Source organism: Protomyctophum parallelum (genome assembly GCF_964188405.1).
Source record: "Protomyctophum parallelum genome assembly, chromosome: 8".
In the NCBI taxonomy this organism is placed as follows: Eukaryota; Metazoa; Chordata; class Actinopteri; order Myctophiformes; family Myctophidae; genus Protomyctophum; species Protomyctophum parallelum.
In genome coordinates, this window is record NC_139703.1 from 25,809,807 (window position 1) to 25,824,139 (window position 14,333).

Sequence of the window (14,333 nt, forward strand, 5' to 3'; positions counted from 1 at the left end):
CCTGCCAGCTCATGGGGGTGGGATGATGTCAGGAGGGGGGTCCTCTCTAAATGGAATTCTAGAAACACAGAAGGGCAAGAGAGAGAGAGCGCTTAGTACAGTTTACCGTCCACCAGCCAGACTACAAAGGCACGCGCGCGTGCACACACACACACACACACACACACACACACACACACACACACAGGGTCGAACTCAACCTTAGCGGACAGAAGAAGCTGCGTTTGACGTCATTTCCGAGTTTTTTAGACAGCTGGTGGATGGAAAAGAAGCTCCACCCACGCAGTTGACTGACGCGACGGACAGATTCCCGGAAACGCTCTCCTCCGCGACAGTCAGCCGCGGGGGGTGGAGCTTCTTTTCCATCCACCAGCTGTCTAAAAACTCGGAAATGACGTAAAACGCAGCTTCTTCTGTCCGCGGCTGTGCGCTAAGGTCTGCCCAGACACCCCCCACACACACACACACACACACACACACACACACTTCTTGACCCATCTGCATTAATACAATATAACTAGTAAATTGTTACTGTCGGGTGGAGACATTGTATATCAAAAACCGTTCGTTTTTTCTGTTATTTAAAAAAAATAATGAACAGTGAAAATTGCCTACAGAGTAGACTACAAGCTCACAATGCATCACATTGCTTGTAGATTGGCTATTTTCACTACTTTTGTGTGATACTCTTATATGCTGAAGTAGTGCATTGTGAAAAAACATACAACGTTGATATATGGAGGTACACGTCTTCTGGCCGACAGCAAATAATGTTCATTGGTTGGAGGTGGTTTCAAAGCTCTGCTGTTGCCTTTGTTTGGGTAGGAACACTAGTGTCTGACTGCTGGAATTGCTTGAAGTCCAAAGTGCAATATCTCTCCGCTCCTCAAGCAGGTGATCCTTCTTAGCTCACTGGTAGAACTTTTGTCTCTTGCACGGGTAAACCCTGGGTTTGAATACCCAGAAGGACATACAAATCTCATGGATTGCAGTTTTAACCATTTAAACTCCAGCATCCATATTATGTTGGTGTTCGCTCCTCTGCTCTTGGGACTTGGGACTTATTCGTTTTGGGACTTTTACTTGTATTCAGTGTCTTATTTTGTAGCAGTGTTCTGTGCTTTCCTGTCTGCCTTGTTTGCTGTTACCTGCCTTGTCTCACCTCCCTGTATTAGTGTAACCCTAGTCACCTGTGTTCTGTTTGCCTGTTAGCCTATACCAGTGTTGATTGTGCTTCAGTTCGTCTGTGCCTAGTTAGTCTTTGTCTATATTTAATTATTTATGCCCCAGTGTGTTCTGTTTCTTGTCCAGTTTGTCCTTGTGAATGACGTGGTGTTCAGTTCCTTGTGTATTCCTAGTCCTTATGTATAACTGTTTCTTGTGACTTCCCAGTGTGTGTTTTGAAAATAAAACCACTTATTCTATTTTCTTAGTGTAGAGCGAAAACAGAAAAGTCAGTAGTACAGAGCCCTGAGGGACTGCGAAGTGCTTATGGAAGCTAACCCATTTTGGGCGGGAACCCCTTTTGGTGTTATGCATTATGTTATGCTTTAGCTATTGAAAAATAGCAGATCTACAAGCTCATCGAGCTTGTAGGTCTGAAAAATCGATGAACCACTGACATAGAAACATAGCTTTTTCAGAAAACTGTCAGGATTTTTAGAATCTGATCTCAGGTCAAAATGGGTTTTAATATCTACAAGCAGCCAGAGACTCTGCCTGTGCAAGTGTGTGTGTGTGTGTGTGTGTGTGTGTGTGTGTGTGTGTGTGTTTGTTTCTACACAGAAATGTGCAGCATGTTGAATAACAGGGGTGAAGGGAATTAACTATGGCTGACACAGACAGAGACTCCTCGTTGAGCATGCGTGTATGGACTTACCAGGGAATTGATAATGAGTGTATCCAGGCGCGATGCCAGAGTAACTGCGACTAGTGTAGGTTGTAGTCTGGAAACCTGGGTAGCCTGTCAGCAAAGAGAGCAAAACAACAACACGTTTAAATACATTTCAGCCCAAAATGTAAACATTAAAATATATCGCTGCTGTCGGGCTGAAACCTTCGTTCATAAATGAATGGCACGCCTTACTTAAAATTAGCAATGCACGCATTGCGATGTGATGTGTTGTGAGCTTGTAGATCAGCTATTTTCGCTATTCATAAATATCTTGGAAAGTTAAAGTAACCTATGAAGAGTTAACAAGATCTTAATAATAACTATATTGGATATATTGGAACACAGGTTTTTTTTTTTTTTTTTTTCATTTCCTGACAAGGTTTGGACAAGTTTTCCACCCGAAAGACAAATATATAATATACAAACTGTCTGATTTAAGTCAGTGTGTAAACGGTGTTGTCCAGTAGAGGGCGCCAAACAACCACAGACTACATGAGCATCACCCTCTGGCTCCAGGTCTCTGGCCTCAGCGAGCACTCAGTGAGAATTGTATGTGTCACAAATACAGATCTACCCCCTTGACCCACTATTCAGCGAGAATAGTTCCACTTTGTCGAACGGCGAAGGTGCCAGATGGTCTACAACATGACTATCTATCTCAAATACTAGCGTGCAAGTATTAAGGGTGGGGGGTTGGGCATTCAAAGCATCTTTCCATTTGGTCAAATACCTCAATAATGTTTGCATTAACAAGCATTGGTCTGGGCTTCATGAACAAAACACGTGTGCTCTGTGAATTGCGATGGCCACAGGGCGGATTTGTCAGTAATGGAAATATCAGCGTTGCTTCTCTTCATACTTACAGGCTTTGATCTTACCTAGCATGCCTATGCCCAGCATAAAGGCATCCATGCCATAGGGCATTACTCTGGAACGACCCCTGGCCGACCCCGTCGGTGACATCACTTCCTTGGGCTGGGCTTTCTTAACCTCGACCTTAAAGGAGGGATAATCATATAGCCGTACATTCACACACATCGCCGGCCATACTTCATCTCTTCATAATCACATCGTTGGTACATTCAAAGAAAGGGGATTACTGGGCTGTTCATTAAGGCATGACTGGTTCCAGTGGTGGACAGTAACTGACTTTACTTGACTTTACTGTGGTCGCTGTACTGTACAATTTCTGAAATGCACTTCATAATTTGTACCTTTACTTGAATACTTGAGTAATTACTTGTGTATTCCCGTAGGAATTAACATTAGTCTACAACTACACAACTCCCATAAAAGGTGTACATTCTCAACCCAAAACCATACCAAATTTAACTATTAAACCCCTATATACTGTACTTTACTGACCAAAGTCCCCCAAGGGCGCCCCCTCTTTTTTTCCCCCTCTACTCCAAATTGCTGGGGTTCATGTGATCAGGTAGAATGGAAATATGTATACATACCATTTTATTGTTGATGTCATGGAAATGGATCTCACACACTTTCTCCACCACGTCTTCACACTCAAAGGTAACGAAACCGAAACCTGAGAGATAGAGAGAGAGAGAGAGAGAGAGAGAGAGAGAAACACTGTTATCTAACACTAAATACGTTTTGTCAATGGAGCAGAGAACTTAGTTTTAAAGTGCCATGATGTTACATGGCAGCTAAGATACTGTATGTTAAGATTTCTCCACATGGAAACGACACCATGCTTTTACATGGCAGCTAAGATGCTGTATGTTAAGATTTTTCCACATGGAAACGACACCATGCTTTTACATGTCAGGGAAGATCATTTCAAGAACATCTCAAACCATTTTTTTGCAAATGCTTGAGAAGAGAACAGAATACTAAGTGTGATCAAAATCATGTTAACCCATTTTGACCTGAGATCAGATTCTAAAAATGTCTTCTACATCCTGACAGTTTTCTGAAAAAGCTATGTTTCTATGTCAGTCGCAGACATACAAGCTCGTAGCGCCCCACTCGGTGGCGCGCTATGAGCTTGTAGATCTGCTATTTTTCAATAGCTAAAGCATAGCATGATGCTAACACAGTTTTGGTAGCAGACCCTAGCGACTAAAAATAGTGTTTAGACAAGGTGTCAACTGTCAAAAACACATTTATGTGGAATGGTTATTGTGACAGATATATGCGCATGCATAAAGTGAGTGGCAAAGTGAGTTTAGTGTAATTGGCTGTCAAGGCCAGAAAATAGTTTTTTGTCACTCAGTTGGCGACGTTCCCACATAACTTCCGGGTATGATGATGTCACGCGCATACCCTCTAGTAGTGAAAGGTTATAATGAGAAATAACTTTTGTGAAATTGATAAAAGTTCAACTCCATGGCCGGGCCCATTTATTGTCAATGAATGAACAAGTAAATGATTAGCAGAACATTGTGCCTGTAAAGGGGATGCCCAATGTGATAAAGAGGACTGACTGACCACAATGTTGGGCTTGACCCAATTCCCACTGACCTGTAACCACCCCCTCTTCTGACTCAAGAAGCTGAGGCGATAAGAAAAGCCTCTCATAACCCACCCACCTGTCAGCATGCTGTTGGGCAGTTGGAGGGAGAGTGGTTCACCTCCACTGAGCCCAGATTAAACCACCTGATTCATCATCTCAACCACTTCCACCTGCCTCCCTTCCAGCCGACATCCCCTCTTACCGTTCCTTTCCTTTCCTGCTCTCACACACACTTTGAAATGGTGCCTGCGTGGTACTAGACTCCACTCCACTCTAGTCGCTTTCCTTCATTTCCCACTGCAGTTAGACTCAAACTACCGGTAATCAATTATATGAAAAAAGAAGACTAGAATTATGCAATTTCAAACATTTAAAAAACAGCAGCACTACAAGCTCCTGTGTCATAATGACACGTGAGCTTGTAGATCTACTCTTTTCGCCACTTTTGCACAACACCATTGTGTGACAAAGGTATCTGGTATCCCCTCAGCACCTTTGTACCAGGTACGTTTGCCCGATGATAAACCACAACATCTTAGTGGAGTGGAGTGGAGTTGTGCCGTTACGTGTAAAAGTGCCATTTGTTCTGCATATCTCATCACTACTGTAACCTAGCACCTATCATATTACTCTGAGAAAGCACAAAACAGATAACACTGAAACCCAGAAGCTGGTTAAGCAGGAAATGACAACCGATAACTATTTGCTCACTTTTTTAAAACATTTCTAATGAAGATGATGATGATGATGATGATACCCTCCTTTAATTTATGAAGGCATAGTCGGGGTGTCCCTTTTACTGAGTCACCACACATTACCATCTGAGTGTGTGTGTGTGTGTGTGTGTGTGTGTGTGTGTGTGTGTGTGTCCATACCTCTATGTCTGTTGGTTGTTTTGTCGAACATGAGCATGGCATCATCGACCTACGGGAACAAAGCAACGAATAGGAGATGAGCTTTGACACATCAACAGGCACACGCACACACACACACACACACACGCACTGCACCCACACCACACCATTACACAGCATGGGGTTTCATTGTCTCTCCTTAGTGTTGGAGCCAGGGAGGGGAAAACAGATGGAGAGGGAGGAGGGGACAGGGCGTGGGGGGTGGGTGACAGGTGACAAAGGAGGGAGAAAAGAAAGAAGGAAAGAATGAAAGAGGAATGGGACAGAAAAGAAAAGATGAATGACAGGAGAGGGTGAAAATAAACAGACCTGTACAGAAAGTAAGTAAGTAAAATATTCCAGAGTGAAATAGAACTAGTGAATGTTCCCTGTTCACACATGCACACTCTTTCTCACTCACTCTCTCACTCTCTGTCTCTCTCCTTTCTGTCTGTGTGTGTGTGTGTGTGTGTGTGTGTGTGTGTGTACTCGCACGAGCATGTGAGTCATTTCTTCTCTGTGGCACGGCGAAGGCTAGCTTTTCACAAACTCTACCCCGTTCTCTTTCTCCTTTTGATTTGCTCGCTCTTGTCTTTTCTTTACCTCTGCAAAGTTTACAATTCCCATGGAGACCCTGCAAAGAATTTCAATTGGAAGACCCCCCCCCCCAACACACACACACACACACACAAGCCCTCCCTCCCTGTGAATAGAAGGACAGACAGAAAGGGAGAGAGAGCTTGAGAGGAGAAAAGTGGAGGAAACACAGAAGGTGACGAAAAACGTAGTGCTAGGAATCAAACAGAAAGGTACATTTTCGTGATGGGGGATGCAACATCTTTCTGTGGACATTTGCGTGTGTGTGTGTGCGTGTGTGTGTGTGTGTGTGTGTGTGTGTTGGGGGGGGGAGATAGAGCAACAGGGAACATTCAGTCATTCTATTTCAGAGAGATGGGACAAATGGAGAGAAACTTTCTCTCTTTCAAACAGAGACTGAAAGAGAGAAAGAAAGAACCTTTCCAGACAGAGAGAGAGAGTGTGTGTGTGTGTGTGTGTGTGTGTGTGTGTGTGTGTGTGTGTGTGTGTGTGTGTGTGTGTGTGTGTGTGAGAGAGAGAGAGAGAGAGAGAGAGAGAGAGAGGAGAGCATGTGAGAGAGAGAGAGAGAACAGTGAAGTGGGAGCTTTGTCAACATGCTCCCCTTTCATTCTTCCTCTCCCTCCACTTTCCTTTTCTCCTTCCTTCCCTCACTCAAACTTTGCTCTATTCATACTCCTCTTTCTTCTTCTCCCTCTTGCCCCCCCCCCTCTCCTCCTCCTCCCTCGCACTTCACAAGGATGAAGGTTCGTGGCTTCTCCACAACAAACTCTCAAAGCCGTCACGTTGTCGGCTTAAATATTGGCAACAGACTGTGAATTAGGCTTTACCTGTAATGGGCCAGCCAGACATGGAACGCAATGCTGCCATTATTACTACTGACTGAATATTCTACCTTGACGGGAGATTATGACTATGAGCAGGTTAAAGCATGGCTGAGGTTCAAACCAATCCCTCCCTCCCTGCATCTCAAACCCTATGTGCATGTGCATGTGCACGTGCGCGCAAGCACAGACTCACACACGCGAGCACACGCACACTCACACGCTCTCTCTCTCTCTCTCTCTCTCTCTCTCTCTCACACACACACACACACACACACACACACACACACACACACACACACACACACACACACACACACACACACACACACACACACACACACACACACACACACACACACACACACACACACACACACACACACACACACACACACGCACGAAGTGTCCTACACAGCTATTTTCAATAACTAGTATTGAATCTCAAGCCAGTGTAATGCGAGTGGTGGAAGATTCTGGACCGTTGCCTCCCATGTAGAACACATCTACCTCCTCAAGTCTCTCTCCCACTGACCCATATTTATTTAATTACAGAACTTGTTCAATACGGAATGTGATTTCTTGTCTTTTCTCACTTTTATTGAACCAGTAAGGACACATTGAGAGTCAGACAAAGTCTCTTTTTCAAGTGTGCCAAGTGGCCAAGATGCAGCAGCGATCCTATAAGTGGCTATGAGTGTTTGAGTTGTTTCGCATTTTGTGTAACAGAAAAGCCAGAATTATACTTGTGTTGCGCCGTTGCGGGTGTCGCACGGATAGTGGATCTATACAAGCCTGTGCACTTGTAGATCTGTGTTTTTGGTGCACTGCACGACAGTCGACAACAAGAAGTAATAACTCAGGGTAAAGGGTAAATCCTCCCATGCCAGGATAGAGACTAAGAGAGATAAGTGAACCATGCTTCCAATCCAACTTCTGTCTGCTTTTAACAAGCATCAGTGCTCATAAAAGCGCGTGCGCACGCACACACACACACACACACACACACACACACACACACACACAGCCCCCTGACCCACGCACTAGCTCACTCTCTCTGTCCTTCATTCTGTGGGTTTATTCCACCACCATCCCATCCACCCTTCCGCTCTTCCAAACTCAATGACACAGCAGCACGCTGAGGGCCGCGGCAGTGAGTAGACAGCTGCAAGCCAACGTGTTATCATAAGAATAGTGTTACAAGCTCAACTAGCCTCCTGTTAGCATTAGCAACAGCTATTCTGGACGATGACCGCTCGTTAGCAGTAGGCCTATACTGCGCCCGGAACACACACCTGCTTTAGCTTGATTTATGCTTCGTTGTATGACGCATCATAGATTAAAAAACAAAAAACAAAGAAAACACCAGTACTAGAAGCTCACTGCAGCGCATAAATTAAGCATTGACGTCCCTTTCTGAACATGTGCTTACAGTCAAATATTTGGCACATGCTTTCATGGCACGCCCAACCGTACAGGTTAACCTTGATGTGTCTTCAGTAAAAACAAAAACACAACGTTGCGTTAAGTGGCAAAGTATTTGACATGTGTTAACTTATGCCATGGTCACACGCTAGGCTCTTGCCTTAGCCAAAACCAATAATAAGGAAAGCTCCCATGTCCAAAGCCAGGGGTGCTGTAAGACAATATGATTGGATAGCTATGGGGGACTGAGATTGGCTTAGCAGCAGCTCTGTTGCTAACTACGCACAGTGTGTATTTGGAGTGTCAAGAGAAATCCTAAGGTCATGTTCTCATGATGAGTGACATTCTGAAACATGCTGATATAAAAACCTGGCTTGCACATAGTTCTATGTTGTTTTGGGGAAAAGCTCTATGAGATTTTTTCCTTTTTTTAAGGAAAAAAAATTGATATGCTGTTGTCTTGTCTCTAACAAGTGCTCGATGCCAAGTGCATCATTGATGTACCCAAACATTCTTGTGCAATGTTATGAAATGTGCCATTCACATTCTCTTCAGACTGTCTTCCCCTTGTATATCGCTCTTTCATTCTCCTCTCTCTGCCCTCATATCTCTCTCTCTCTCTCTCTCTCTCTCTCTCTCTCTCTCTCTCTCTCTCTCTCTCTCCAGCAATCTTTTTAAACAGTGCCGCAGACAAAGTGTCCAGTCAAGCCTCCTAATCGGCAACTTGCATGGGTGAGTGGAGTCCAAACTTTCCCGTCTGTAGTCACCATGGCTTGTCCAGTCGGCCCATAGCACACAGCCTCCCCCCACATTCCCTCATATCCTTTTTAGAACGTTTGAGAGGAGATTTCGAATTGTGAAGTTCTACGATTTTCAGGGATGTGAGCACCGAGGAGCACAGGAAACGTGGGGATGGTTTTGCGGTAGGGCTGGGCGATATGACAAAATCTCATATCACGATATAGAATTTATTTTATCACGATAACGATATACTCACGATATAGCATATTTTTTACGATACCTATTTTTTTAATCTAAAATAATTGATTTTTGTTCAGGTCGAGTACTTTACTGTACTTGGGCTGTACTGTACTGTACTGTACTGTACTGTACTGTACTGTACTGTACTGTACTGTACAAGCTCTCCTCCCTGGCCTCTGTCTGTGTTAGGCTGCACAACAGTGACACTTGGTGGTGACAATAGTTATGCTATTTCCGTGCTCGGATACAGGGACAGGGACACACATAGCTGTCTATAATGGTTGCACCACTCAAAAAACAATTAAATTCACATTATCCAGTCTAATTATATGAATATAATACTGATGCCCTTCCCATGCACAGACAGGCCCAAAGCAAGTACAAAAATATTACAAAATAAAATGTATATAATAATAATTAGAGGCTGAACTCAATTGTTCAGCCTCTGTAGACATTTTTAAAGCACAGCTCAAGACCCACTTCTACAACATTGCTTTTAATTGATCTTTTATTTTTTGTTATTCATGTCCTCACTGTATTGCATTACTGCTTGTTTTTTAATGTCGTTGCCTTGCTTTTCTTATTTTCTCCATTGCTCTGTAAAGCACTTTGAGAGCTGCATTTCATGTCATGAAAGGTGCTATACAAATAAAGTTTTATTAGTATTATTAATAATAATAATTATTATGACAATTAAAAAGAAAAAAGAAAGAAATAAGACGTTGCCATTCAGACACAGATAAGTACAGGCCTGTGTCTGCATTAAATTGGCTTAAGGAAAAAATAAATATCTCATGTCACAGTTTGTCACTACAGTTGTTTCAGTTCATTTAAGCTCTGTATAGGGAATCAACATGTTCTGTTGTAGTTATAGTTTAGTTTGTTAAAGACGTTGGGCAGCTTAACGATGTTTAATTGACTACAGGCGATAGAGTGAGAGAGAACGCCACCGCGTTGTCAACTCCATGCCCAGCTGTGCATATGGGAAAAGTGGAGGTTTTTCTTTTCCTTTTTTTTGATGATCACAACAAAGTCAGCGTCTTGTGTTGTTGTTGTAAGCTGTTGCTGAATTAAGGACTTTTCAAATGGAATAATTTATTTGGAACAATAAAACAAGACACACACGCAGCAGGAGGACTGCACAGGTAAGAGGAACGTCTTGGAAGAAGTTTGCAGTGCACCCGACGACGGACAAGCTTATTGTTCAACTGTGTAAAACATGCGTGGCTCACGCAATTTATCAATTTGACCCAACATGAAACCTGCATTTATAACAGTGAATGACCGGTTACTTTAGGGCGCGTTCGGAAATAGCGCACTAGGCGCACTGTGCAATGCAAACTGATAGATGAGTTCGCTCTGGTGTGGTATTTCCGAACGTGCCGCTCTGAATCTCGTCAGCCATCATCTCCCTTCATGTAATCAAAACCACTTCCATATCCATACAATGGAATACGTTGCCCCTCTTTTAGGTGCAAGCACCACCTCGGCTTGTGTTGTGGTCGTGTTGGCCTTAGAGTATATAATAGAGAAGACATCCGAAAGGTGTTGGCTCACTGTTTTCAGTGCGCGCGGTGGGCTGCTGGGCATGCCGTATTTAAGCGCTGTGACGTAATACTGCCGTAAAGCGAAACGGCGATATAAGCGATATAGTTTTTTTTTCGTGATAGACATTTTCTATCGAAAATACGATATATATCGTCATATCGCCCAGCCCTATTTTGCGGTGAACCCTTGTGTTCTCTCTCTATATAGTTGTGTGACCAAAATCCTGACATCTGGAAACGCTGCAAAACACCTACAAAAACCAACAGCTGATTCCAGAGTTGCTGGAATTTTCAGCTTTAGGTGTGATGTTCAAAGTCTTTCAGCCCGGCTGGAAGGTGGGTGGGGGGGGGGGGGGGGGGGGGGGGGGTTGGGGGGATTACAAGACCTTTATACTGATGTCCGGATCCATTTCTCACTCACAGCTGGCTGGTTTGCGTGGAATGAGCAACTGGTGCGCGGTTATGGACAGTCGGGAAGTCACACGAGAGAACTGGACCTTTGACTCTGACACCTCACTTAGGTTCAACATGTCCGACTATATCAACCACATGAAGCCTAGCATCCCTACTCTGCGGCAAACATTGTTCCCCGGATATACAAGGTCACAAGAGCTGCTATTTTTCCAGAAGATATTTCGTGTAGAGCGAAAACAGGAGGGGGGGGCCTAGAGAACTCTGACCAGCTAAGTAAGTATAAGCTTTAAGTGGTTAAAAATGTGTATATTGCCATTTCCATCCTGGCACAAATCAAGCGTACACATATAGTGATAAATAACCACCTCAAATAAATCATTCTTCGTCCTCTCTAGCAGGTAGTTGCAGGCCACGGAGAGCGTAAGCAGTGTGTTGTGTGTTTTCCATGTGGGGTGGTGCCACAGTAAGAAAATAAACAGGACAAGCCAACCTGCAGCATGTAACCGGGCTCAGACAATAAACAAGAGATACCCCCCGCTCGGCAGGAATGCACTGTGTGGGACTGGAGCTATCTACTATGATACAGCAACAGCTGAACTGATTTCAGGGAGAATCTCACATGTCCTAAAAAAGTCCAAATATCCTCTCGTCCGAAGGATGAGGCTTTTCCACTGCAACCTCGAGCGGGTTCCATGAACCGCGCTCAGAGTAGCCAAACCCGATCCGGTGGGAGGGCTTACGTACATTTCCAATTATTGGTTTTTGGCTCTGCACTCCGAGTCAGTCGACACAAAATACTGCTACAAATTGCAATGTCGGAATATTTACTACTGCCAGACAGTTGGAGGAGAGACAACAATACATTTCCAAATCTATTCATAGAAGACTACAATGGCTGTCAATTATGGATGCTGAATTTGCGTGTTACCACATGGTTGATTTATAGGTCATTCAGGTAAAGCTCAGGTTCTGCTCAGCTCAGGTTCTGTGTATGAATACAATGTCTGTAAATATTTAGGACAAATAGGAATGTATTGTATTTTGTATATGGGTGTTTATGATATCTTATACAATATGGATGGATATACTTTGAGACATTGTACATATCACTTGTGTCAATGTCACCTGATCGGTGACAGTGATTGGGACTGATGGTTGATGGTTTGAGGCACATTTTAACGATTTTTCAAAAATAGCAGACCTACAAGTTCTTGTAAATCTGCTATTTTTCAATAGCTAAACTATAACATAATGTTTGTAACCACCAAAAGGGGTTCCACTAAAAAGTAAAGAAATTTGGCAGCCTGAATTGGTGTGCCGATTTTTTCATTTCTTATAAAAGCTCAGGTTCTCACCAGACAACTGCTTTGGTGTAAAATACGGACATGTATAATTGACACTCAACAAAGCACCGTCGCCCAATGCAAATCTTGGGATCTGGTCAAGGGAAGGCATTAGGCCCGAGGCCGATTTTAAAAAGGGCTTCTAAATCGTTCTAAAATGTAAAACTTTCTAAATAAGGTTTTCAGAAAATCTTGTCAAACATTCCTATTGCTATATCATTTACATAGCAACATCTAAAATTACACAGGTGCTTTCTGGGTTTTAAAGGCTAAGCCCGATCAATTTCTGCTCTGTCATTTGTATACTGTACATACACACACTGTACTTCATACACAACTTGCAGGAAATGTGTTTACTGTTTGGAAGCGGCTAAAATGTTGACCTGCTAGTCCTCCATCTTTTATTACCAAACTGCAATCAGAAGTTGCAATTTAGAGTACTACATTCTAGTAATCATTGCAATAGAGACAGGGGACTCCCTGTCTCTCTAATAAGTCATTTAATAAACATTTTCAGGAAAGAAGATCACAAGATCATTCATCATGTTTATCCTGTATTCTGTATTATTTATCCTGACCTGAAAATGTATTTTCTGTTTACTCCTGTTACTGAATAAACACTCTATAACAAAACAAAAAAAAACACTGTTCACACAACTCTGTCACCAGTGGTGGAAAAAGTACTCAATATCAATATTGCCAAGAAAGAAATACTACTAGTAACCAAGGTTTTCAAAGAATTATAGTGGAGTAAAAGTACAATATTTGCCTCTGAGATGTAGTGGGGTAGTATTGGAAATTGGAAATACTCAGGTAAAATACAAATATCTAAAAAAATTACTTAACTGTAGTACTTAAGTAAATGTACTTATAGTTGCTTTCCACCACTGTCCGTCACGGAACGGAGCACTGCAGCGGAGACTCGCTTAGCTTCAGAATGGTGGCGGAAAAGAGGCATTAGACATGAAAGTCAATAGTCACCATGGCCGGACTGATTAGTGCACAAACAGCCATTCACACCCCGACAGTTTGTGAATCACGGCACGCGGAAACCAAGTGCAGTGACAGATCACTTCGACTGACTGTGGTTGTCTTGTGTTCACAATGCAGAATCCAAGATACAGTGTGGTTTGGAATAATGCCCTAAGCAAGCACTCACCGCACAAAATGAAGGTGAGAGAGAAACAGCGGCTTGTGCTGTTAATGTCTTCCAATTCATTAAACCCAAAGTGACGGTGATCTTCAGACCCTCTGCTGCTCAACAACATTAGAACCAGACACTGAGTCTGTTTGACAGCAGGATGTGTGTGCGTGTGTGTGCGCGCACGCGTGTGTGTGTGTGTGTGTGTGTGTATGTGTGTGTGTGTACGAGAGAGAGAGCGAGACTGTGCATAGTTCAATGTTTGCATGTAAGCTTCTTTTCACTGCCACGGCTGCATGTTCACCCATGCAAATACACACTTCACACATATTTTAAAGGAAGCCTAAAAACAGCAGCACAATAGGCGAAAGAAGTCTCCACAGCAACGAACTCAGGGGACTTAACCGGTGTGCGGGTTTGTTTGCATCTAGGATGGGGGCTATAGCTATAGCAGCTGTTCACACTGAAGTCCCTACACTTACTAATACTTCCCTGGAGGACCCAAACTTTCACCACACACTGTCTCTCTTTTCTTTTTTTTACATGAAACCGCCGTCATTCTCCGACCCGACACTGTAACTGAATCGTCGAACGGTAACGTTTCATCACGTACCGCTCGCACCGCCGCACGCTTCGTTCCGTCTGGTTCCACTCCTCCGTGAACATTCCTACTTTCTCCTTGCTCTTCTGCCTGGCTTCGTGTCCCTCCCTCCCTCCCTCCCTCCCTACGGGGGGTAGCTTCTTCCCCTTCAAAGCCCCTCCGTTGCCCTGCTTCTCCCCCGCCCACCACCACCACCACCACCA

The 14,333-nt window shown here is 43.5% G+C and overlaps 1 protein-coding gene across 2 annotated transcripts in view; it reads right to left on the bottom strand.

Moving 5' to 3' along the window:
- Positions 1 to 14,333, bottom strand: part of LOC310863482 (RNA-binding protein Musashi homolog 1-like) — a 37,587-nt gene that overhangs the window by 7,383 nt on the left and 15,871 nt on the right. The window contains exons 7-11 of one of the 2 annotated variants that reach the window (XM_083771848.1): positions 5,243 to 5,291; positions 3,355 to 3,437; positions 2,773 to 2,890; positions 1,880 to 1,963; positions 2 to 58 (exon numbers count right to left, since the gene is read on the bottom strand). In XM_083771848.1, coding sequence (XP_083627974.1) covers positions 2 to 58; positions 1,880 to 1,963; positions 2,773 to 2,890; positions 3,355 to 3,437; positions 5,243 to 5,291 — 391 coding nt within the window. Of the gene's footprint in view, positions 59 to 1,879; positions 1,964 to 2,772; positions 2,891 to 3,354; positions 3,438 to 5,242; positions 5,292 to 14,333 lie in introns of both variants that reach the window. The other variant, XM_083771847.1, reaches the window with a different exon arrangement.